Source organism: Nicotiana sylvestris, chromosome 4, assembly GCF_000393655.2.
Source record: "Nicotiana sylvestris chromosome 4, ASM39365v2, whole genome shotgun sequence".
Classification (NCBI taxonomy): Eukaryota; Viridiplantae; Streptophyta; class Magnoliopsida; order Solanales; family Solanaceae; genus Nicotiana; species Nicotiana sylvestris.
In genome coordinates this window covers 13,530,003-13,555,695 of record NC_091060.1, presented here as the reverse complement: position 1 = coordinate 13,555,695, position 25,693 = coordinate 13,530,003, and the positions used below count along the sequence as shown (strand labels likewise).

The following is a 25,693-nucleotide window of genomic DNA, read 5'->3' as shown; positions in this document are numbered from 1 at the left end:
GCAACACACTAATCAAGTAACCTTTTCACACCTATTCCCTGTGGGATTCGACCCCAACCTTGTTGGGTTATTGTATTTGACACCGACCGTCTTACACTATTTATTAAAGTGTAATTTGAGCGTATCATTTAGCTGTACATATTTTGAATCATAAATTAAAGTTCTTTTGTCTTTCTTAAATTTCGCACCCAAATTAACATAAAATGAAATAGAGGGAGTACTATAGTTAACCTTGTTACTGCAATAGAAATCAAGACTTCTTACAGTTTTGAGTATAATTTGAATGCTACTACTCTTAAGGAAATTGGAGCAGGGGCTTAATTAGAAACTCCAGTGGAGATTGGGTTGTGGGATTCCAGATAAAAACTTACTCAAGAGCATCTATCCACTCTGAATTACAAGCACTATACCGAGGTGTACAACTCGCCTGGGATATGAAACTATATCCACTGGAAGTGGAAACAGACGCAACATGAATATTAAATTACATTAACCATGATGTGTAACTTACGACGCTTTTATTAATAATTGCAGGTGGCTAACCTCCAGAAGGGAGATAGTGATGATCCGACATAACTTCCGTCAAGAAAATGAAGTGGCTCATCTTTTGGCAAAGAATGCAACTATGCTCCCAAGTGTTAATAAACTTAATCGTCTTGTTGGTCTACCACCTTATGTCATGACCACGATGCTGGCGGACATAGTGGGTGATTTTTATGCTAAGACTGTTTCTATTAATGTCTGTAGGCAACTAGCTAAGCTTGGTAATCTCCATGCCATGCATCGGTTATCTTCTTTATGTAATGATCCAATGGATCAAAGGACTGTTATTAAGTAGTTTCTAATGAATAAAATTTCTAGTTTATCAAAAAAAGAAAAGAAAAGGAAATTGGAGTAAAATAAAACTTCTGTGGTCTAAGTGTAATTTTACAAAAAATGAATTTCCCATGGTGGTGGACCATGAATATGTCTAAAACAGTGCTCTTCGCACGCAATTCACAATAATCCCAACTTTGTCCACAGCGCAACACTTTGCAGCATTTGCATGCACGATCTTACTCTTCCTCTTCACTATAATAAAAATCAACAAACGACGCCATTTTTCTAAATTCCTCCTCCTCCTTCTTTCTTCTCTGTTGTGAAACCCTAATTTGAAGCTGAAATTTTCAATTGAAAATGTCGTGGTTGAGATCAGCCATGAATAAAGCGGTGGAGGTTGGGAATAACAACCTCACACGCACTGTTAAGAACTACGCCGACTCCGTCGTTCAACACGCCGGTCACGCAGTTGCCGAGGGCGCTAAAATCTTACAGGATCGCATTGTAAGTTTCTTCACTATTCAAGTTTATTGTCGATTTATTGAGTTAGTAAATACATGTTAGAATCAAATGTAAAAAACATAGTGCGTTTTTCCTTTTTTTTTTTTTTTTAAAATCGTTATGGACTCTTAGCTACTAGACTGTTTTCTTGAGGATGAATATGTAGTACATTTAAGTGATATTGGTATTTGATAGTTGTACATGTGTGAAGGGAACAAATTTGCTGCACTTTTTAAACTGTGCTTGTGTGTATACTTAAATTAGAAGGAGAAGCAAGTATGAGGGTGTTTGGCTAAGATTACAAGCTGGTAAAATTGGCTTATAAGCACCTTTTGGCTCATCTACGCGTTTGGTAAACACCCAAAATGCTTATAAGTCAAGTGCTTATAAGCTAAAATCAGTCATAAGTCATAAGTTGGTCACCCCCAACTTATGACTTTTTAACTTATAAGCACTTTTAGTTTGACCAAGGCTTTTACTAGTTTATCTTTAATAATATTTTCTGATTCACAAAATTTTATTCCCAATATAAATTTTCTAACTTTATTTTCATTCCATATTCGTTGTTCATCTTTTTCTTTTAAAAAAACTTTTTAATTTATAATCTTTTGTAAAGTTTTTAAGGATATTTTAGTCATTTTAATAAAAGAACAACTTATCATCACTTTTCTTCCTTAGCCGAGGGTCTATTGGAAACAACCTCTCTATCCTCACAAGGTAGGGGTAGGTCTGCGTACACACTACCCTCTCCAGACCCTACAATGTGGGATAATACTGGGTATGTTGTTGCCGTTGTTATCATCACTTTTCTACCAAACACATCAACTAATTGTTATCAGTTTCAGCATGTGTATCCAAACACGTAAATGCTTATTTAAAAAATCAGTTTCAGCACTTAAAAATATTTTTCAACACTTCAAGTTTATCAACTATTTACAGTCAGCTAATCCAAACGGGCTCTATGTCGTTATTTGGTGCACCCAAGGTTGTGGTTGACAAGCGCAAAACACACACTTAAATTGTGCTCGTTAATCAAAGATAGCATAATATAATATCATATCCACGTGGATTGGGTTTAAACAGTAATCTCGTAGTTTCTAGCTTGATTGCTATCCAGGAGGATCAACAATTGAGATTTATATGACTAAGAATTGAAATTAACTAAGAATCTAAAACTATTGACTAATGACTATCGAGACAAGGAATAAGCAACTAAGGTTATCAGTGGGAGAAGATAGGGTCTTGACAGGATAGGTGCAACATAATTGTTCGGGATCTAACTCTAAATAATTCACTTCCAATCTTCAAGTGAGTCTCTTGAATTCACTTTATTATTAGTTCAAACGTTCAACAGAAACTCCTCTCTCGATTAAGTCTTTAACCTTATGAGATGAACCAATTTAGGCCAGTGTTTTTGAGAGCGCGAAACGCAAAAAGGCGACAAGGGCCGCCTCGCTTCAAAAGCGAAGCACACGCTTTATTAAAGTGAAGCGCAATTCTTAAAAAACATAAAGTAAAATTATAAATAATCAAAAACTTCAATTTAAAAACTTAAAAGTAGGTACTAGATACCACCAAATCATCCACAAACCATAGGACAAGCAAAATCAAAGCTACTAAATTACTAGAATCAACATCTTATTCTTCTACTCTTCTTCTTCTTCTTCTTCTTCAAGATTGTCAAAATCTTGAATTCCTCTATTATCTTCATATTGCTCGTCATCTTCTTCTTCCCCCTCCTCTTTCATCTTCATCAATTAGGGATAAGGATCGACTTGTGGTAGCCACACTTTTTCCCTTCCTAATCGAGCTTGAACTTGGAGTATATCTTCTTAAACCATAAGGATTCTCCCCAACTCCACTACCAACCGCAACATCACCCCAAGTGAAATCGGAGTCGCCTTCAAATACTTCTTCATCTTCACAATTTTCGGGAATTCCGGTTAGCCACTCATTAGCCTCGTCAATATTGTCCAAAAGAGTTGGATCAATTATATTGCGGTGGTTGTAGCGATGTCTCAATGCTCTATTGTATTTTATGAACACTAGATTATAGAGGCGCTTCAAGGTTAGTCGATTCCTTTTCTTTGTATGAATTTGCAAACAAGATGTGTCAACTAATTAGTAGGAGTTTGGACAATTGAGATATAATTTACTTTATCTCAAAACACGAAATAATTCTTTTTATTTCTCACGTGTTCAAAAATACTACAGTTCCTTTCACATCCGGATGAGCTACAAGTTAAACTTAGAACTTTGATGGCGAAAGTTTGTAACTCCGGAGTCTCTACACCATATTGGTCCCACCACTCAACTATAGAAGTCAAAAAAAATGTTCAAGAGTTAATAAGTATAAAAAATACATTGAAGTTAGAGCTATAAAATATAGAAATACTTGGTCACCTAGCGACTTCGTCTTTCTTTGTTTAATAGCAAGTCGGAGCTTAAAAAGTCCTTCAACTGCCTTGTAAGTAGCAAGCTGATCTACTATCTTTTCTTGCAAGTCTTCATCTGGGGTCAACTTGATAACAACCTGATGAAATCTTGTCCACACTTCTTTACCCAATGAATTATTCTCATACTGATCATAAAAGAGTGACAGGTTCAGAATAAGTCCAGCTGCATGCAAAGGTCTATGAAGTTGCTCATTCCATCTTGCATCAATGATCTGAAAGACCTTTGCATATTTCTGCTCATCAGTGAATGATGCTAAATAGCCTTTTTGGCCCTATCCATAGCTTCATAGAGGTAGCACATTGGTGGTTTTTGCTCCCCATCCACCAAACGGAGTATTTTAACCAAAGGGCCACCAATTTTAAGAGCATGAAGGACATTATTCCAAAAAGAATAAGAAAGAATAATGCGTGCAACCTCTTTCCCCGCACTTTCCTTTGCAAATTTACTCTTGCTCCATTCCTCTGAAGTGAACAGCTTTCTCAAATTGCGTTTTTGCAAGTGGATACTATGCAAAGTCAAGAAAGCAGCGGCGAACCTTGTCTTGCCCGGTTTCACCAAATTTTTTTGCATGGTGAATCTTCTCATCATATTCGATAACAAGGGTCGCTGAGAAATATAAGAATGTACCCTAATGCCCTGGCCAAAAACTGTAAAGAAGGGTTTTTCCTTGAAAATGTCCCCGAACATCAAGTTGATACAATGAGCCGCACATGGAGTCCAATAGACATTCTTGTACGCTCCTTCAATCATGCCACCCGCTTTCACATTTTCACTTGCATTATCAGTGACCACTTGAACAACTTTGCTTGGGCCAATCTTTTCGATGGTGTTCTGAATCAAGGTGAACATTTTGATGTGGTCAGTGGATGAGTCGCTAGCATCAATGGACTCAAGAAACAAACTTCCCTGGGGAGAATTCACCAACACATTAATAATCATTTCCCCCGTTCTTGCCGTCCACTTATCCATCATAATGGAGCAGCCATACTTGTTCCACACAACTTTATGCTCCTCAACAATTTTATAATCTCCTCCACTTCCTTATTTGGATAAGGACCTCTTATTTCATGATAAGTGGGAGGCTTCATTCCAGGTCTGTATTGACTAACGGCCTCAATAAAGTCTCCAAAAGTGTCATAGTTGACACAATTGAAGGGGAGCCCAGCATCATAGACCCATCGTGCATAAGCTCTAACTGCACGATCCCTCAAAATGTCTTTAGCAATTTTTTGTACATCTTTTCCACCGCTCTTTGCTTCCGGCTTCTTTGGGAAATAGCAATCTATAGGACCTTTAGTCGATGATCCATGGCTTGACCCATCTCTTCCCCGTTTTGTTGGAAGTGACAATTCCTCAATATCATCATCATCATCATCAAGATTTGTCACCATTGGTTGATGACTCATTTGATTTTTTTGCTCCTTCTTCTTCTCAACAAAATTCTTTATTTCTTCCCTCACCTTCGGCGAACATTTCAGACAACTTGTGACATTTCCATCGCCACCAATAAGATGGTATTTAAAGCGATAAATTCCACCCGTTGTCGTTTTGTTACAAAACTTGCATACAACATTTGTATTCTTCTCATTAACTCTATCACCATATTGCCAAGCTGGGTCTTTCTCTTTAGAACTTTGAGACATTTTGAAATCCCTATTAAGATATAAGAAAATACATAATCAAATAAACTGAAAATACATATAATATATATAAATAATAATGAATTTTCTAAAATGAAATACATATAAAATTAATCAAATAAATTGAAAATATAACATATATATATAATTAATTTTATATGCTGAAATATAATAGTAATAATAACATATATATAATTAATTTTATATGCTGAAATATAATAATAAAATGTAATACATATAATAATTAAATTTATATGCGGAAATATACACAAATGAAAAGGAAAAAGAAAGAAAAAAATGGTTACTCTATTCTGGACTGGAGAAACCGAGAAAGAAAGAAGAAGAAGAAGAAAGAAAAAAAAACGAGAAAAACTGAAGAACAGAAGAAGAAATTACCTGGGTCCTGGACTGGTCGAGTCGCGAGCGAGAAAGGAGAATGGGTCGAGCTCGAGCGAGAGAGAAAGGGTCAGCAATGGCGTCTCTGTTTTCTCGATTTTAGCTTCAGCAGGTAAAAAACCGTAGGTTTTGTGACTCTCTATTTTGTCGAAGGGGAAGGAGTTTTTTGTCGATTTAGGGTTTGTTTTGTCTAATAGAATAACAGACCCAAAGTTTTTTTTTTTTAAAAAAAGACCCCCCTGCGCTTTTTGCACAGAAGCGATCGCTTCATCGCTTTCTTCGCTTCCTTGCTTTTCCAAGTGAAGCGCGCGCTTCCTCAGATCGAGTAGCCTCAGGGAGCGGGAAGCGACAGTGGGTCGCGTCGCTTCGCGCTTAAAGCGACGAAGCACACGCTTTTCTAAACACTGATTTAGGCACTGTGAAGATGTGCAAGAATGCGTAGTGGATCGATCTTTAGGAAAACCTCTTTCGATTATTCTCCTAACTAGGTTTAATCAATGATTCAACTAGCCTCTTTCGGCTACTTAGAAGAATCTATGAATTCAACCAACAAAATGATGCAAAGACATCACAAGTTATGCCTCTCTATATTACATGAACTAGTGAATATAGATGCAACAATTAAATCTTCGAAAACGATTCAAATACATAAAACTAGAGATAATCCACAAACAATCATCAATACACCAAATCCGTCAAACCCCAAAAGGAATTACTCCATAGACATGGAGAAATTCATCACAAATATAATTAAAGTATAGGAAAACATAGATTCAATCTAAACCCGGATCTTGAGTGAGGAAGGAATGATGGAATCCTTATGCTTATGTTATTCCTACTCCTCCTTACCTTCCTTAGATCTAAAATCTGTCCAAAGTCTCGAAAATGGTATTTTCTGGTGTATTTAAGCCGTCCCAAAATAATCCCGGACGAAACTACCCTTTTTTAGCCGAAATAGGAAGTCACTCTAACATTTTTGTGCTACCGCGCCGCCCCATGCGGTGCGCATTAGGAAATTCCAAAGCGTTTGAAATTATTTCTGGCCACTTTGTGCACATGCCCCGCGGGGTAGTAGTGCAATTTTCTTAGAGTGAATTCGTTTTCTCATTTTTTTGACATCCAGACTTGGTCTTCGACCCCCGGACGTGATCCCGGCTTAATTGCTTGGGCTTCTACTCAAACTTCAAAGCTCCAAATAGCTCGAATTAACTCCACAGCATCTACATAACTCGGAATCACTCCTACAAGGCATAAAACACACAATAAGTGCAAAAACACTATCAATTAAAGCTCAACACAAGTAAAGTGCAGTGAATTAGAGTGCAATAAGCGACTAAAATACGGGATTATAGCCTACCATCAGTGGTCTAGGCCTTGTGGTCAATGAAGTGGGAGGTGAGCAGAGGCAAAAAATACTAGGTCATTTCTTCCCATCTGCCTAAGCCGTGGCAGAGTTATCCGGTATCTGTGCTGGAGAGTGGTAGCAAGTACCCAGTGGAATAGTTGAGGTGCGCGCAAGCTGGCTAGGACACCACCATCCTAACAAAAAAAGTATATCGTTGTTTGGTGAAGTAGTCTGTCGAGATGTGATGTGCTGGTAGCAAGTCATTCTTTTTAGAATGTCGAGCAATTAAGATTTGAGTAAAATCAGCTTTGCCTTTCTGAGCATTTAGCCCCTTAAACCTGCTGGTTAAGCTTAACGTGATATTTTGTAGTTAATTGAATCAATCAATCAACCAAGCCTCAATCCTAGGTAAATAGAGATTGACTATATGAGTTCTTTACAAATCAATTCAATCAACCTTTTAAAAAAGCACACCATTGCAATACTATGTCTTTTGCCTTTTATATTCATGTAAGTTCTTTATAGATGGTAAAAAAGAAAGAAGAAATTTCATAAGCTCACACTAGCAGCAATATAATGGAAGGGTTGGGTGCCAACTAATCATGTTATGAACACTTTAATGATAATAGGATGAGTTGCAAATTATTGGCAGTTTAATTCAAGGAAGCAAATGGGTGTCGTATGCATGTTTCTTATAATCAGAAATATGATTCTTTTCGTGTTAAGAATTTCTGAATATTCTTGTTTAGTCACTTTTATTGAATTATGTGACCTCCTTAGGTAAAAGATTAAGTTGTTAGAGAGAGGACACATTTATTTATTTATTAAATTGTTTTAGATATGCAACATGCCTCCTCACCTCCTTACGTGTGCGTTTGATTCTTTTCTTTGGGCCAAGCATGTGAAAATATTATATTGATTGGTAGTGGTGAAACTCGAATTTAAGATCTTTATGTGCTCTTATATCGTGTTGAATTGTGTGACCATCACGTAAATAGCATAGTTGTTAGATAGGGTTTATTTATTTAGGTCTGCAGCAATGATGAAACGAAACGGATGTTAAGTTGTTCTTTTGCATTCTAGAGTGCTATTTTTAACTTTGCCTACTAGTCCTCTATCTTCCTGAAGGTTCTTCATCAGGGAAACTAGATTTATTTATGTCCAGGATCAAACTTAACAAGCTCGTTCGGAATTTTCTCTATTTACTAGGTAGTGAAGTTGAACCTTCATGAACTTCTACATGATGTTAAGTTACTTCCCACATCTTTCCTGCTTATTTAGGGGCTGATGTTGTTGGAAAGATAAAGTTCAAATAGAATAGAACACGTCTGAATGATTGACAGGGGAGCAAGCATGTCGCGGTACATCAATCATAAAAGAGTTTAAAAAAAAGAAAAGATACGGTTGGTAAAAGTAAGAAATGCTACAGACCAATAAAAAATGCTACAGGGCTATCACATATAAGCACAGAGCTGTAGTGGAGCTCAGTTAATAAACCTTTTGTAAACTGCAAACTATCCAATTCTGTGGCTAGGCACCCTTGTGATTGCACGTCATTTTTTTTAATGTGAAGTAAAAAGTGCATGGATAATTCATTTGTTCGTGACAGGGGAATAGGAACTTCAAAAGCTTTAAACAGACGGTCCAAAGATTGGAAGAGGCTTCTAGTTCTTGCAAGGGACCAGAGAGAGTTCAGTTGATGAAAAGGTGGTTAGCTGCACTTAAGGCAATTGATAACATGTTTGAGGTTTCTGTTGAAGATAAAGAGAAGAACAACGAGCAGCAGCATTCTTCTGAGGAACCAAGAAAACAATCACTGGTGAGTAGATTGATCTTGAGTGCTCTCCGTCTGTTATCTTTCTCCTATTACCATGAAACAGGATTGAGTTTGCTCCATGTTGACAAAATTTCTCCATTTTTGTCTTTTAATGGTATATAAGAAAAAAAATCTTAGTGAACTAGTTTTTCTTCTTTTAAGGTTTCCATGTCTTAGACGCCAGGCAGTTCAGATGCTTTTTTCACCACTTAGATTTTCAGATGAGGTTAAAGATAATGTTCTAACAGGTTGACTTAATTGATTTTCATTGCCGTTGTTTCATCTTAGGGAATTATCTTTTGAAGGGTTGATCTTAATGTCTGTTCTTCTCCTGCATCCTTGACATAAAACTTTACATTCGTGATATTTTGTTTCATACAGATTGACTTAGACCATGTTTACAATTTTATAGGTTCTCTATTATGATTCTGAGATGGGTGGTGAGCCACTGAACTTTCGTGATGTCTTTCTTTACAGTAAAGCTTTGGAGGGCATATCAATTTGTATGGTATGTAACATTTCCAAGTCCTGCTTGCTTGGATAAAGAAGCTGCAGTAATTTTTGGCTTCTCTTGTAACTCTTGTTCCTGTTTCACTTTGGCTCAATTTTGATCTTCATGACTGCTTTGATCTTTTCAAAAAGTCTTACAGCTATTGTTTTATTTGAGTAAAGACATCTATGGGGAATGCCTTATTTGAACAATATTTATATAAAAAGTTATATTTGGATGATGATACCTCTGGAGAATAGTTAGTGCTTTATAGTTAGTCCTTTATAGTTAGTCCATCAGGTTGTGTAATATCTTTTGGTCGTGGACTTTTAGCATGTACCTTGCTTGTCGCGTGGATTTCAAATTGCTGATCGCCTAGGTTAACTCTTTTTTGTGATTCAGATTCTTGAAACGCCAAATGAAGAGGAAATCTCTCTCCTCCTTGAATTATTTGGGTGAGTTTATGTGATTTTGATGGCATGTATCTGATTTTGATAACATATATGTAAACTGTAGTCCAGTACGTGGTATGTGGACAGTAGGTACAGTTATTGACAGAAACTTTACTGTATTTGGTTGCGTGCAGACTCTGTCTCACTGGAGGAAAAGCGGTTCACAATGCAATAGTCGGCAGCATCCAGGATCTGGCAAAAGCTTTCTCAAGCTACAAAGATGAAGTATTGGTAAGGAAAAGTCTTTCTATTTTCTATAAGCGTATGCCATAATTGATAAGCTCTTGATTTTGGTGGCTCTCCTCATTGTGTTGTATTATCATGACAATCAATGACGTATGGTCCTTCATATCTGTTTAATAATTTTTAGTTGAATCTGTGTTATGCTGAAGTTCAAAATTGGTGTGAAGTTCAATTGCGGTAAATCATCTACCAGATATTTCTTTAATATCTTCTGTTGGTTTGGTTAACTAACCGGGATCTCCAGTTAATTTGAATACTATTTTATCCTTAAAAAGCATTCTGTATTTTATATCTTAACAATAGAATCACTCTAAAAAGCACCTCAACAAGCTTTAGTTCCAGATCACCAGATCTCTCATTGCAATATTGAGAGAGAAAAATTCTGTTTCCCTGACACATATTGTGAACTTATGTTCTTCATGGGCCACTAGATTTGTAGCGTAGATTTACCGAAATCCTTTCCCAACTATGAGTCGACTACACTACTACTGAAATTAGCAGTTACTCTAGGAAGTTTGGTTTCCTGAAGTCTGTTACCTTTGGATGCGTAATTTACTTCTATTTTCTCCTTCATGAATGTTTAGCTCTATTCCATCAAGATAAATGAAAGAGTTTTGTTAAAAGGGAATATTTATGAGCTTGTGAATTGACAGGGGCTTTTCCAATGATTATTCCATTTCTCTTTTGAAGTAAGAACGAATAAACTTTATTGATTCTGTTGCATACCTACATAAATAAATAAATGTATCCCCTCTCTATCAGCTTAAGCTCTTAAACGAGGTAGGCAATAAGTTAAATATGGTATCAGAGTAGGTAGATCTCCTTGGTTCAAGTTTCATTGCCACACCTTTGAAAAAACATTCACATGTTTTTCTCAAGAAAAAGAGTCAGGCCTGCACATGAAGACTTTTAGATAAAGCATGAGTGAATTATAAAGCTGCTACAGACAGTGAGTCTCATTTGAGATATTGATGCAACAAAAAGCACAAGGCTTCTAATTAACGCGAAAATGCATGAGCATAGCCTTCAGATGGAAGTTATGGAGGTCATTCAGATAGTCATAACACAGCTTGCAACTCAAAACACGTATCTTATTTTGTATTAGCTAAGTAAATTGTCAGGCTAATTGTTTCCTGCTACATTCGCTGCAGCAGCTTTTGTTCTGATCCCGTGAATCAAAGTTAACTGCATGCGGAGACTTAGAGTGTCATGAGACTTCGTTATACTTTCTTTTGCTTTCTGTTTGTGCTCAGGTGAAGATGTTTTCATGTGATTTTAAGTCTTGAACACTCTGTGCTGCATTTTTCAAAGAATTGATGCAGCTCTTGCTCCAACCCCCTTCCATTTGCCTGAAGCAATTTTCTCTCATGCTATTTAACACTTGCATTTGCCTAACATTAGTCTCCACATCCACCTAGATTTTAGGTAATTTTCCTCATTGATATTGTCCCTCAGTATCTATTTATCAAAGAAACAAACATCAAAATGTACACCTATTATCATGACTTCTTAGCCTATGCAACCATTCTATCCATTGACAGGTAAAACGTGAGGAGCTATTGCAGTTTGCAGAAAGTGCCATCACAGGGTTGAAAATTAACGCAGATCTTGGAAGGTATTACTTCTTATAACACCTGAAATTCTTTGACATATGTGTATGAATGAACCCCCAGCGTGGAGCCAAATTAATTTGAAGTGGAATTTCTCCCTTGTTTTTAGAGCTTTGGCTGATTGAACTTAGTTCTTTAGCCGATGAGTAACTGCATCTTATTATTTTTATGATTAATATGCGCGCAAGCTGGCTCGGACACCACTATCATCCAAAAAAAAGTCGAGAGATGGGAAAGCTCCTACTAACTAATTTCTTTAGGATGGGAAGAAGATGATAATGTATTTAAACATGACGGTGTCTCATTTCCTTTCGATTCCTTAAGATTCCTTCGGTGTAAATGAAATGATAGTTGTAGCGCTATCAAGAGTGAAAAATGGAACATACAATTTTAAAAGGCATTTCTTTTTTGTGTTTTATTTTTTGCCGTGACAGGAAATTTCAGGTGTTCTTTTATTAAGATACATCATTCAGAGGTAGTCAAGCCCTTGAAACATGACCAGGGAATCTTTTGAGGCTTGTGTGATCTTAAATTTGTTTATGATCCTATTCTGTCCTGGACAATGCCATATATGTAAAAGTCCAGCTCATTTCAATAACCTTTTTACCAAGCAAAGAATTCGTTTTGACCATTTTTAACCAATTTGATTGGTGATTAATGATTGTAAAATACAGGTAATAAGTTAGATATCCTGCCATTTTAGAAACTTTTTATTGTTACATAGGGGGAGGGAATGCTACTTGTGATGTTCGAACCTTCCACCTACTTTTGAAGGTGAAGGAGCTTACAAGTGAGCTACCTCTCAACCCCTTGATATTGTGCCATTGATCTCTGCTTTCGGCCTCGATTTTTAGTTTTTTTGGTTGTGATAATTGCTTTCCACTTGCAGAATTGATGCTGAAGTCTCCACATTGAATAAACAACTTGAAGAAATAAAAACAGTAAAGGATGCAAGTGAGGGTCATGAAACAATTTCCAAGGAGACTGCTGCTTCAATAGAGGTGAACCTGATCGGTGTTCTGTTATTCCCTTTTTACTCCACCCGCCCTATTTTGTCATACACAATCAATCTGGCACGGGGTTTAAGAAGTTAATTCAAACGCATGTTATGTTAGCAGTTGAATAAAGAAACTATTTGTTGGTTAAAGTTGGATTGACCAAGTAATTACACATCTTGATTTAACCTTATATTGTTAAATGAGTTTAGATGAAAGTTTTATGAAATATTGTTACTTGATGAAGTGTGTCAAAACACTTTGAGATGTCCCAGAATGGAATATTGTCTGGGAAGGAGTTGTTATATGTATGTAAGTATTTGATAAAATATAATTGGTTTATTTATAAAGTGGAAATGCGCTCTATATAGGAGGAAAGCAATGGAATTATCAGGCATTCCTCTACATTCACTTCCAATTCACAAATCTGATCACTCGTTCAGAATTTTCAAATGAGGTCTGACCCTGTGTAATAAGATGGTAACATATGTTTCACATCAGTGAAGAAGCATACTTCACCCTACTGGCTTGGCGAGTTATTTTCTTTCTGTAGGCCTTATCTAGAAGGAGAATTTTACATTGCCTTTTTTTCATTGTAGTGCTTTGTTATGCAAGTGAGGAGTTCTACATGAGGTTACTGCATGAGATTCATTTCCATTGCATAAGCAATGGATTATAATAAGTGGTAAATGAGTGTGTATTGACTTACCACAAACAGTATTACTCAGAGCCCTGTGATTTTATGAGTTTTTGCTTATTTAAGATGGATGTTGTGTTAGGGGCTTTCATTAATCAAGAACATTATAAGAGACTAAAATGAATGAAATTTTCCTAGCACTGCATGTGTTAGGAAAACCTACTTATCTTTTATAATTAGAAATTTATGACATAGTTGATTGTGCCATTGTTATTTTTCCAATAGGCTCTGAAAGCGGCACTCGCACATATTAGAGTCTGCTCCAGATTAGAAGGGCTTCTACTGAAGAAAAAAACTCTTAAATATGGGGACTCTCCAGAAGTTCATTCTCAAAAGGTATATTACCCCTTTAATCTGATTATGTTTTTGTTTTCTCTAACAAAAGGCCTGGTTCTCTCTTCTTGGAAGTGCATCATGCTTCTCTTCTGTTTCATATGTTGTCACTTGTCAGTCAAACACCTTGTTAATATGTGATGTACATTCGTGTTTTGAAAGTCTCTGGGCCTAGTGCCGCAATGAGTGAGATTTTCTGACTGCACATGCTTTATACCTTGGGTTGTCTATCCCGTATGTCGCGAAATACTTATATGGTATGTTTTGTTCTCTAATTTAGAATTCATTGACTTTGATATTGTTATGGGCCTTGATATTTAACTTCTGTACATTTTTTCCTTTTGAATTTTACAATTTTAAGGGTTTTTTCCCATCAGTCCATATTTTTATGTACTTCTTAGTGCCTTCTCCTATGAATAGGTAAAACTCCCACCTTTGAGACACTTATTTACGGCAATGTAAAGATTCCTTTAGGCTCAAGCTTATGACCTACTTTTTTTGTCAGGCATGCCATTGTTGGTTGAGTTTGCCATATTTCAAAATTTCACTCATGAGTGATTTGGTTTAATAAAATCTTTCTTTCTATCTTTTTAGTTTGTTTTGTTTTTCATTTTTTATTTTGTTTTTGTGGCTTAGTGTTCTACACTTTTTTGCTGAGGAGCTTAGTGTTCTAAAGTTCTACTTCCACAACTACATTTTGTGAATTAGCTGCTTTGGTTCTTCCCTTGCATCTGTTGGGAACATCTATTATCTTTTAGGGCTCGTTTGGTACGAGGGATAAGAGATAATTAATCCCGCGATTAAATTTGAGATGAGTTTATCCCACGTTTGGTTAGGATAAAATCGCGGTATAACTAATCCCGTGATCAGTTATCCTGGGATTGTAATGTTATTTTTATCTCTATGGGAGGATGGGATAACAATCACGGAATAACTAATCTTGGGATAATTAATCCTGGGACAACTTGTCTCCCAACCAAACGACCCTTTAGGGTATGGTGGATATCAAGGCATCTCTTATCAGTTTTGAATCTAGCTTTTCACTTTGTCTTCCTTTGTCTTCTGTACAATATGATTGAAATTTAAGGTCTGCGTGTCCTAGTTACTTTTGCTTTAGAAAACATCATGCTTCTGTTAATTTCTGTTTGCATAAATTTTATTAGCACAAACACCAATTGGAGATCCCATTATACATTGATGAGGCACATTGTTTCTAGCAAATCATCCATTCCTCTTAAAAATAGGTGATTTTCATCTTCCACAAGATTCAAGCAATATTTGACTATTTGCAGGTTGATAAGTTGAAACTCTTATCTGAATCTCTTGCTAGCTCCACCAACAAAGCTGAAACGGAGATCTCAGATCACAGGTTAAAACTCTTATTTCAATTTCTATGTCTCGGTGTTTTGGAAGTTGACAAAGCTGCAAATTGTTTGATTAGTCACTAACAAGGCCAAGACCTTGGCCTCATATATATTCCTTTTTTTAATCTTCATCCCTTCTGTATGTAGCATTATGTTAGTACCCTGCCTCTAGAAAGAATCTGCACTCTTTTTGCTTCAATTCTTGGCTTGAGCTAGTTCATTTGTTATCAGAACTTACTTCGAGATTTATGCTGTAATTGATCTCATTCTTTATTTCCATGTTGCACTTCTACTAAATTTCATACACCAAGAGATCATTTTGTGCAACTGAGATTCGGAAAATAGTACACAAGTTATCGAGAGGACTACCTCTGAGGGGATTGCGGATGAGACTTGGAAACTTCAGTGACATGTTAGGTTCATTGGATTAGAGATGAACTGAAGGGTTTTGTAACGTAATATGCCATAAGTTGCCAAAAAACTCAAATTAAATAAAATAATACTATGGGTCATGCCTGAGAGGATTAAGGATGTTCCTACATATGCTAGAGTTCTTGGAAAGTTGGTAGATCCGTCAGGAAAATCTGGAAAATGATTCCTTCCTGTATATTTTGGTGTGCCTGGACAGAAAGGAATCTAAGAGGTTTTGATGGAATATCAACTCCTAATCACATTCTCAAGACTAAGTGTCTTCTATAAACTCCCCTGACATTTTTTTGGACTTTGTTAGCTCCTTATCTTTAGCATAGGGCACATTGTAATGGGGCTAATAAACTCACTTTTGTTCTTATTATCTTTTGTACTATTTGCATCTACTTAATGTCATTGATGTCATACTAAAACTCAAATAAAGAAAAGGGTGATGCAGGGGGTATCCATCAACTGCATAGGAGGTGAATGCAAACTTATTTAATTGGTTACTTGATGCTTCAGTAAAGTTTAGATATTCTTTAAGCAAGAAAAGAGCATTTGTATTACTATATTCGGTGTATTGCTAGATAAAGCACAATGGCCTCATTTCTATGAAATTACTTGGGCTTTCTAGTTTGGGTGAGTTATACCAAGTTAGCATATTATAATCTTTTTGGATAATTTGGAACTGTTATGAAAAGCATATTCCATTTTCAAAACAACCTCAGAGGTTATTTCCAACATTTCTGGTAAAGCATGACCAATAACATCATATATTCTGGGGTAATATCTGGCTCTAGGTTAAAAACCACGTATTTTGCTTTCTCAGGTCGGAATTGAATTTAGGCTTTGATCATCCACTTCTGTGATTAGTTTTGTATGCATTCAAGAACTGGAAGCTCCTCACCTTAACAAGGCTTGAAAGAAAGTTATTGTTTTTTGAGAAGTTTCATATAATATCTTACTAGATTATTATGCCTCTTTCCCAAAAATATTTTGTTTTGCTCAGAGATGTTGAAATTATTATGTCAATGTACCGGTCCCTGTTGAGAATAGCATCGAAATTACTGGGGTTATCTTCCACCACAGAAGCTGGACCCTACCAATGTGTTGCATGGATTCTTAATCACAGACTGGTCAGGCTACCTGTACTTGACCTGATGAATTTAATTTGTTGGTGCCCATGCAAAAGATGCTAGAGAATTGAAATTCTTTCTCCTTAATAATTAGGTTCTGATTTTCTTTAGAAAATTGCGAAGTGATTTGAGTGTCAAATCAAAGTATCTCAGTGAGTAAATTTTCTATTATGATCATGTGTGTTAAAGGGATTATGGGCATGAAATCTCTGATGATTTCATATAGAGTAACACCTTATTTCCTCCATCCAAAGATGACTTGTATTAAGTGTTTTATGCTGCTTCTTGGAAAAAATGTCAATATATATCTACATATCTAATTGTTTTATGGTCAATTCTTACTGTGGACAGAGTTCAGAAAGAGGAAGCACTAAAATTTCGTGTTGCCAAGACCGGTGAAGTTGGTGAAGTAGAGAAGGTAATGTGCTTATAGGACATTTCCTTGTTGTTGGAATGCTTCATATGTTCAAGTGTACTTACATTAAAAAAATAGGTTTCCCATACTACTCTTGGAATTTCCTGACGTGGCTGAAGGTTTTCAATATGTAGTCATAAGTTTCGAGAAGAGAATAAGAAGATGAATTACCCTGCGCAAAATAATAATATGAAATACCCTTTATACTATGTCTACTGAAGTTTCAGTCTTCCTTCATTATTTATTCTAATGTTTTCTGTGTATTTGCCGCATTAAACTTTACAAGTTAGTTAAAGCAGTTTGAGCTTTGCTTGGACTGAAAATTTTGAGGTTTTGGTTCCTTTGCTTGTTTTTCAGGAATTAGCAGCCGAGATTTCAGCTCTGGAGAAACAAAGGAACGAGATTGAAGCTCAATTGAAACAGGTAATCAGTTTTTCATGGAAGACACCATCTGTGCTTTGTTTTTAAATATTTTAATTATTTACCTATAAAAATAGAACAAATCCTCCCTCCTCCATACAGTAACATACATTTTGGAGTTAAGCTAAGTTATTTAACGTATGCGCTACCTTTGACAATCTCTTTTCATCATATCAACTGAAAGGTGTATGAAGTTTCATGCTTATTTGTATTTTAAAGGAGAATGCTAGACACTACATTTAATGTAGTTTGATGTAGGCCAGAGACAGACGGGTTTAATATGTTAGATGAAGACAAGTGCGCTCATCTATTAATTTCAGATAATATGATACTTTGTGCTCTCCCTAATACTGCAATAATTGTTTCATGTTGTGAAATTGAGCTAATCAAAGAAAAAGAAATTCCTAGAAATATGGGTGCATCATTTGTCTTGATGATGTGGGGTGGTACGATAGATAGGCAAGGTCTTGACAAGAAAAATTATCATCTGTGAAGGAAAGCTTCTAACCTATTGATGACATTAAAAAATTTCACCTTTCCGCTCCTATCTTCTTAACTGTTTCTGACATAGTAAGCTTTGGTTAGTTTAAGAAGAGTAACATACCTTCCACAAAAATATTTAGGTTACTGTATGTAAAAGATTTGATATTTAGACAAAAAGCTGACTCTGAAATTATGGTGGTAAATGCTCACTGTATGTAGGTTCTGGTGGAACATAGCCTAAATACCAATGTGACTGTGCTGTGGATAACTGCAATACATAGTTTATGAGGTTAAATAATGCATTCTTCAATCAACTTTAATATCTAACCACTTATGTGATTATTGAATTGCACCACCTGTGTCTCCACGCAAGTTTCCATTATATCTTTGATACCTCTTAAGTTGAGATAATGCAAAAGGTATTGATGTTCAATCTTCACTAACTGAAAAGAGCTTGACATTGCTTTAGTGTTTTTGCATTCAAATTGTTCTAATTTCCCATGTCCCAGTCCTGACTAAACTGGGTTGCTTTTAGGTCAATATCTCCTTGGCAGCAGCTAGTGCGCGCCTTCAGAATGTCCGAGAAGAGAGGGACCAATTCTATGACGCTAATGATGAGATTGTTGCTCATCTAAAAACTAGAGTATGTCTTTTTTTTCTTTTTAAAATCAATGCTTCTTTGCTTAGCTTCTACCTCCAGTTCTTAAGCTGTATCCACCAATATGGATCTCCAATTGTTTTCTTTTACATTTGGTCATGAGTTCTCTATATCATTGAAGGAAGACGAGCTATCAAAGTCCATTGGCTCATGTAGAGTGGAAGCAGATGTTCTTAGTTCGTGGATCAAGTTTTTGGAGGACGCTTGGGCTCTTCAGTCCTCTTTTACAGAGACCAAAGAGAAGGAGGCCAAGTATGTTACAGGATTTACCACATGATCATTCTTCCAAATTTCAGGAAAAAAAATGTTAGAAGTACTACACCTAATATTATTGTTTTTTAAACGGTTAACCCTTATCCTCATGGATATACTTGGAGCATGCTTTATTTTGTAATTGTTGCTGCCTTGCATTCCTGTAGCGTTGAATTGGAAAGGCATGAAGATTATTTTGTGAACTTGGTCTTGAAACTTCTCTCTGCTTACGAGGTACTTGCTTGAAAAATGATCGTAGTTGCTTTGTCTATCATGTCATTGGAATTACTCTTGGATATATGATGTGTTTGTTGCTTGTACAGAAAGAGTTGAGGCCTTCTGTTGATCGTATTAGAAAATATGTGGAGAACTTAAAGAGTTTAGGTGAAGGGTAAGGTCTTTCTTGGCATTCATAAGCCTGTACATTTTTGTGGTCACATTGTTGACGCTTATTTTGTTTTCATATAGCAGCTCAGCAGAAGAATCTGGTCTGGTTTCTGGGGAATCAAAAGCATTGATCCCTAGGAAAAATCTGGAGTTGGAGTACCTGGACTATGAAGCTAAGGTAAAAATTGACTACAGGAGACCAATCTGATGAATCTTTATGAAATTGGTATTCATTTCAATTCACAAGTTTCGAGCTGCCTCCACTCTTTCTGTCCAAGACCTAAATCTGGTGGAGGTCATTGGTGACTTGCAAGCCTTATCTGTTCCAACTTGCGCCTTGGTTTGTGATTAGTGTTGAAAATTATAAAGTGCTTTAATTGCCTAGTTAGGAGCAACAGCTAGAATTTGATTTCTATTTGATATTTTATGTTTGTGCACGCTGCACTTATTGGAGTAGCCAACATGGCACAATCCTTGTCTCTGAGACTTGAAGCTTGTTATCTTCACCTTCCCCTTGTTTGTGAGTTGGAAATCTTCTTTATCATTCCAAATCCCACATAACCCTTTATGCTTCTAAGTTTCCATATCCAAGCGTTTCACTTTGGAAAAACCAGCAAAGAGGCCATTTGTTTGTGTTGCTCTCCCCTTTTACTTTCTTCTATCTGCCTTGCAATATCAATGTAGATTCCCAAGGTAATATGTCTCATCTTATTGCAGATTATCACCACCTTCAGTGTAGTCGACAACATGATGGAACAGTTTTATGCTCAACAAGGGACAGTGTCCAGGTTTGCTTCTGCTTGATAATTTAACTGTTTCACGTAGCTTTTGTTGGTTCAAACTCTATCCAGTGAGCTACTTGTTCTCTTTTCATTCAGGAAAGATGAGCCAACGATTAAAGAGCTGTTTGAGAACATTGAAAAGTTACGAGAAGAATTTGAGTCTATTGAGAGGCCAGAACTGGAAATGGAGGTCCCGGAGGTCCCTACCCAAGAGGACGCTTCATCCCATAAAATTCCTGATGAAAGTACACATACTGCAAAGAAGGCAACAGAAGCCCCTGCAACTGCAACTTCTACCAAACCGGAGCAGGTATCTGATGCCCCATCCTATAAAATGCTAGATGAAAGTGTATCAATTCCTGCGAGGGAGGCAACAGAAGCCCCTGCAGCTGGGGAAAAGGAGGAAAAGAAACCAGCTGCTACTAAAGCCGTGCAGGTGTCTGAAGCAGAGTTGGCAAAATTGGAATCTGAATCTGAAAACATTAACCAGGATTACTCAGCAGAAGAGATTGGTGGCTGGGAATTTGATGAGCTGGAAAAAGAGTTAAATCTTGGGGACTCGGGCAAACCTCAGAAAGATAGAAACACCTAAACACAAAACACAGAAATCTTTGATCCATATCGAATAATGAATGGACAGTCATGTATGTACACCAGGATAAGAAACTTCCAGACCGAACCTCCTAACTTGAGCAGACTTTTCCTTACAAGTTGTATCTTTGGATGTAGTTCCATGTATTTATTATTTGTGTAAATTTGCGAAGTTGTGAAAGAACTGCATTGTATCAGAACCATTTAGGAACTTTGTTAGGATTATAACAGTCAAATGTATCTTCATAATGCAACATACATGAGTCTGTGAAGATCAGGTATACTTAGCCAAGTCCACTTCTAATGCCAAAATACAAAGAAATTTTGGATGCAATATCCGTTGATGAATTATGTTGAGACAATCTTTTTATGGCTATTCTTACTTCTAACGACCGCATATCGATTGTTTTTTTCCTCTCCTAGATGAAGTAGCAGGCATCGGTCCGTTGAATCTATTACCACGAGTTTGGTATGCAATTGCTTTGTCATTAGGTGGTTTTGTATTTTTAAGACTGGTCAATGGTGGGATCTTAAAATCGGGGAAGAAAAATGTCTATAAAATTAGAGAGCATCTTTTTCTTTAGACAAAGTTGAAAATATAACTTTCGCCCTATAAAAATTAACTCTTTTTTTTCTCCTTTTTATGTTTTGTGGTTTTGTAGAGTTCATTACAAAAGTATTTTGTTATATTATCCTTTTCACTTGAAATCAATTAAAACTAATATAGAAGATCTGTAAATAAAACAAAGGAGATTATTTTAGGGTCATTTTCTTCTATTCAAATATATAATAAGTGAAATCGTCTATTATATGGTCGTTCTATATGCATAGGTGAGGAGCCGTTAGCTAGGCGAGGAGCAGCGGCGTACCCAAGTTGATAACCCGTTTGGCCAAACTGTAAAAATCAGCTTATTTTGGGAAGTGCTTTTTTTCCAAAAGTGTTTTTCTCAAAAGATTTTTGGTGAGAAGCAGTTTGTGTTTGGCTAATTAGTTTGAAAAGTACTTCTGAGCAGCAATTAGTGTTTGGTCAAGCTTTAAAAAACTGCTTGTAAGTGTATTTTTCTCACAAGTGCTTCTCAAAAAAGTGCTTTTAAAGAGAAGCTACTTTTTTCTGCTTCTCCTCAAAAATACTTTTTTTCTTTCAAAAGCTTGGCCAAACACCTCAATTTTTGGCCAAAAGTGCTTTTGGGGGAAAAAAGCACTTTTGGCCAAAAAGAAGCTTGGTCAAACAGGCTATGAGTCCAAGTTGAGGGATATGGGTTTACGTGAATCCATACTCTTCTCCCTAAACCGTGTATAACAATGTTATATTTTTTTTCAAAATTACTTAAATATATTATGTGTAACCCATGCTCAAAAACTCTTATGGTGTAATTATTATTGGGTGCACCTCTATAAGTGAAATTGACAATTCAAATCCCACTCTGAACTGTCTTGTTTTTGACATGTAGTATAGATATGTATGTGAAAATTACTAAAATTTTAAAAAGAAAATAGTTTTGAACCTATAATTTCAAAAGTGTAGTAGATTTATGGTAAGAGACTAGAGTTAAACCCGTCAAATATAAATTCTAGATCCACCTCTTCACAATAGTGCACTCATCCACCTCTTCACAATAGTGCACTCATTCTCTTGAAGTCCTGGATCCGCCTCTGGTGAGGAGACAATGCAGTTGGAGAAGTGGTAACTGATGTGAGCATTTCCCCCAAAGAAAAAAAAAACCATAAATAGAATTTAAACAGCCACCAGAATCCATTAATAGTAGGAAACACAACTATTACTCCATATAAGTGTGTGGCCTTTTTATAAAGCTAAATACTGTGTTTGTTATGGTAAATCAGACACGTACACGAGGCCATAGCAGTAGTATTCGAAACAGCTTAAATTTGGTTAACTGACTTAGTAACAATTGTGACAGAATCATCAAGAAGTTCAAATTGCCAGGGATAAGTTGTTTAGCTAGTTGAGGAGACAATGCAGTTGGACAAGTGGTAACTGATGGGGGCCTTTCCCCAAAGATAAGAAAACCATAAATAGAATTTAAACAGCCATCAGAATCAGAATCCATTAAAAGTAGGAAACACATCAGCTTCTACTATTATTCCTTATAGTGTGTAACCTTTTTATAAAAGCTAAATACTGGGGGGAAATGAAAAATAGTCAGATTTACAACTGGTAATTGAAAAATAGTCACAGTTTTAACAGTAATTAAAATTTAGCCTTTCTTTATATAGAGATAAAATCTTAACAAAAACACCCTTAAAAATTCGGAAATATTCCAGCATATTATGCTAAAGTTCGAATTTCTTATATATGAGCTCCCAGCATAATGTGCTGGAGTTCCAACATAATATGCGGGAAATTTATATGCAGGAGTTTCATAATCCCGCATATTATGCTGGAACTTTCCGTGTGCTGGAGTTTCAACATAATATGCTGGAAGTTTATACACATGAACTTCATAATCCCGCAATATGCTGGAACTTCCCGTGTTTCAGCAAAACAGTGACTATTTTTCAATGAATTTGCAAATGCTAGCTATTTTTCGATTACCGGTCCGAAAGCTAGCTAGCCCGAACTATTTGTTGTGGTACATCGAACACGTACACGAGGCCATAGCAGTAATATTTGAAACAGCTTAAATTTCAAATTTGGTTAAATGACTTAGTAACAATTGTTACAGAACCATCAAGAAGTTCAATCTGCACCTATACCTCTACCACGCTTAAATAACGTAATGAAGATAACATTAATGAGTTAGTTAAGTTTCAACTAGGAAATTAAGTATACAGATGAGCTAATTATGTCATTGTCGTAGGCTAGACTTAATTCCCTGTAAGGAAAAAAGAAATGTGTTGGGTGGGGGTCTAGCAATATTTTGATGTATTAATTAATATGTTCTAAATGTATTCTGTTCAGCCACCTTGAATTGTTAAAGAGACTTTTAATACGTAGGTCCAGAAAGTACATAACTCCACGAGTAACAGTGTTCTAAATGAGCCTTAACCAAAAACAGTAGAATTGTTATTCGATCTTAGTATATCTTTATTTAATAAAATAACCAAAGATTCGGGTACGGGGTTCTAATTTTCGACCTTAATTTGGACATGAATCTTTTGATATTGTTAAAATAAAATTTACATAATATTTAGCACGAAAAATATTTATAAGTAATCGGGGAAGGATTTATGTGGAGGCGGGAGGGGTACATGCACACATGCTCTCCCCCTAGGCTATGCATAGAGTACTAATTTTTCAGTTATATACTTAAATATACTTGTAGCTGCCCATGCTCAAGTTATTATTCTAGTGCATTAATGACTAAATGTCCCTTTTGTCCCTCGGGTAAGGGGTCCGATATCCATATAGATCTTTTTAATTAATTTTTTTATAATTAATAAATAAATAAATTCCTAATTCCCTTGCCCTTTTGAATTAACATAATGGTGTAGTCATGTTTTTAAAATCTTAGATACGCCTTTGTAAGTAACCTTTCATAAAAAGTGAGATTTGTACTCTTGAAAATATGACATATTATCTGATACAATAGGTAAATATGATGTGATCACATAAAAATCATTTACATTATTGATGTATATAGATTAACAAAAGTATACACATTTTTATGACCAAGGAACAGGACCCTTTTATATCCTGAGAAAAATTATATCTATCGAAAATTCTTGAATGTATTATTGTCGTTGTTGTCCCATTTTTTCGAATTTAACTTATATACACTACCCGCGTAAAAATTCTTTTTACACTAAGAGTGAAATCTTGCTCATCTTTAAAATGTCCCCCTTCTCTTTCATTTGCCTCTTAAACTCAATACACTTTCTAACTCACACACACACATAGTGAGAGTGAGAGTGAGAGAAAGAGTGATTTTACAATGGAAGATGCACAAAATAATGCAGAAGAAGATTACATAGAATTGGAGGTAATTAACTCATCAAATTCCACCATTTCTTTGTTCCATTTCAAAACCAACTCTCCACCACAAGCACCAAGATCATCAGAATTTGAATTCCAAATGTTGTCTAGTAATTTTATTGATAGTAAAGACACTAATACATCAATATCTACAGCTGATGAACTCTTTTACAATGGCAAACTCCTCCCACTTCACCTCCCTTTTCGTTTACAAATGCTTGAGAATATCCTTCACAATTCAACAATAACAACATACCCAATCTATTCCCACAGGTGGGATTTGGGGAGGGTAGCGAATACGCAAACCTTACCCCTATCTTATGCAGGTAGAGAGGATGTTTCTGAAAGACCCTCAGCTCGTGTAAGCAATATCCTTCGCAATTCAAGCAAAAACAAATCTCTTCATATTAGCAAAAGTTTTGATGATCTTGAACAATCTTTTAACACCCCATTTTTCCAATCTTGTAATGTTAGTTGTGAACTCAATAATCCACAAGATTACTTGTTTGGCTACTCAACAGATGATGAAATTATTTCAAGAAAATCAAAGTGGACTTCAAGAAAGCTTAGGCTTATCAAGAACCTCTCATTTGATTCAAAAATTAAGTCTTCAAAAGGTTATCTCAAGTGTTTGATTAATAATAGTGTTAAATTAGTAGCCAAGAATGAAATATTTGGGAAAATTATTCATAATAAAGGTGCATATAATCAAAGAAAGTCATCATTCTCAGGAGCTATTAAAAGGTTCTTGACATCTAAATCTTCTTCTTCTTCTTCTTGTGGCTCCTCAAATAACTCAAATGGGATTAATCAAGATGTGCATAATTTGTTAATGAGGAGGAGAAATGTGTATTATTCCGAGGTTGAAGATGAGAATCCAATTCAGGCTGCAATTGCTCACTGTAAAAATTCTCAACAACAGAAGTTCCATTCAAGAAAGAGTAATGGAAGTGAGCTTGGACTTGGCAGCTCAGTGTCAGCTTCCAAGTTGATCTTTCAAGAACAAGAAAGATCAGGACTTTGCAGGGGTTAGAAACCTTTCTTTTCATTTTCTTTTTTAAATTTG

At 35.9% G+C, this 25,693-nt stretch overlaps 2 protein-coding genes across 3 annotated transcripts; both read left to right on the top strand.

Moving 5' to 3' along the window:
* The first annotated feature begins 999 nt into the window (after window positions 1-999).
* Window positions 1,000-21,044, top strand: LOC104226559 (uncharacterized). Of its 2 annotated transcripts, none has more exons than XM_009778586.2 (18): window positions 1,000-1,323; window positions 8,768-8,977; window positions 9,387-9,482; window positions 9,867-9,919; window positions 10,051-10,147; window positions 11,701-11,774; window positions 12,659-12,770; window positions 13,687-13,797; window positions 15,087-15,163; window positions 17,057-17,123; window positions 17,478-17,543; window positions 18,559-18,666; window positions 18,803-18,933; window positions 19,101-19,167; window positions 19,257-19,324; window positions 19,405-19,498; window positions 20,038-20,108; window positions 20,199-21,044. In XM_009778586.2, the coding sequence occupies exons 1-18, from the start codon at window positions 1,177-1,179 to the stop codon at window positions 20,692-20,694; spliced, it is 2,145 nt and encodes a 714-aa protein (XP_009776888.1). In that variant the 5' UTR covers window positions 1,000-1,176; the 3' UTR covers window positions 20,695-21,044. The 2 variants fall into 2 exon arrangements, with proteins under 2 accessions (XP_009776888.1, XP_009776887.1); XM_009778585.2 differs by having other exon boundaries at window positions 19,402-19,498.
* A 3,542-nt stretch (window positions 21,045-24,586) lies between these two features.
* Window positions 24,587-25,660, top strand: LOC104226564 (probable membrane-associated kinase regulator 4). The gene has a single exon (XM_009778590.1). It carries the CDS (start codon window positions 24,587-24,589, stop codon window positions 25,658-25,660), a length of 1,074 nt encoding a protein of 357 aa, XP_009776892.1.
* Window positions 25,661-25,693: the final 33 nt, after the last annotated feature.

Excerpts from the sequence above, each read along its gene's own strand:
- LOC104226559 (XM_009778585.2), top strand. The coding sequence starts at position 1,177 with ATGTCGTGGTTGAGATCAGCCATGAATAAAGCGGTGGAGGTTGGGAAT. Across the intron at positions 8,978-9,386 it reads AACCAAGAAAACAATCACTG|GTTCTCTATTATGATTCTGA; the intron begins GTGAGTAGATTG and ends ACAATTTTATAG. Across the intron at positions 9,920-10,050 it reads CTCCTCCTTGAATTATTTGG|ACTCTGTCTCACTGGAGGAA; the intron begins GTGAGTTTATGT and ends GGTTGCGTGCAG.
- LOC104226564 (XM_009778590.1), top strand. The coding sequence starts at position 24,587 with ATGGAAGATGCACAAAATAATGCAGAAGAAGATTACATAGAATTGGAG.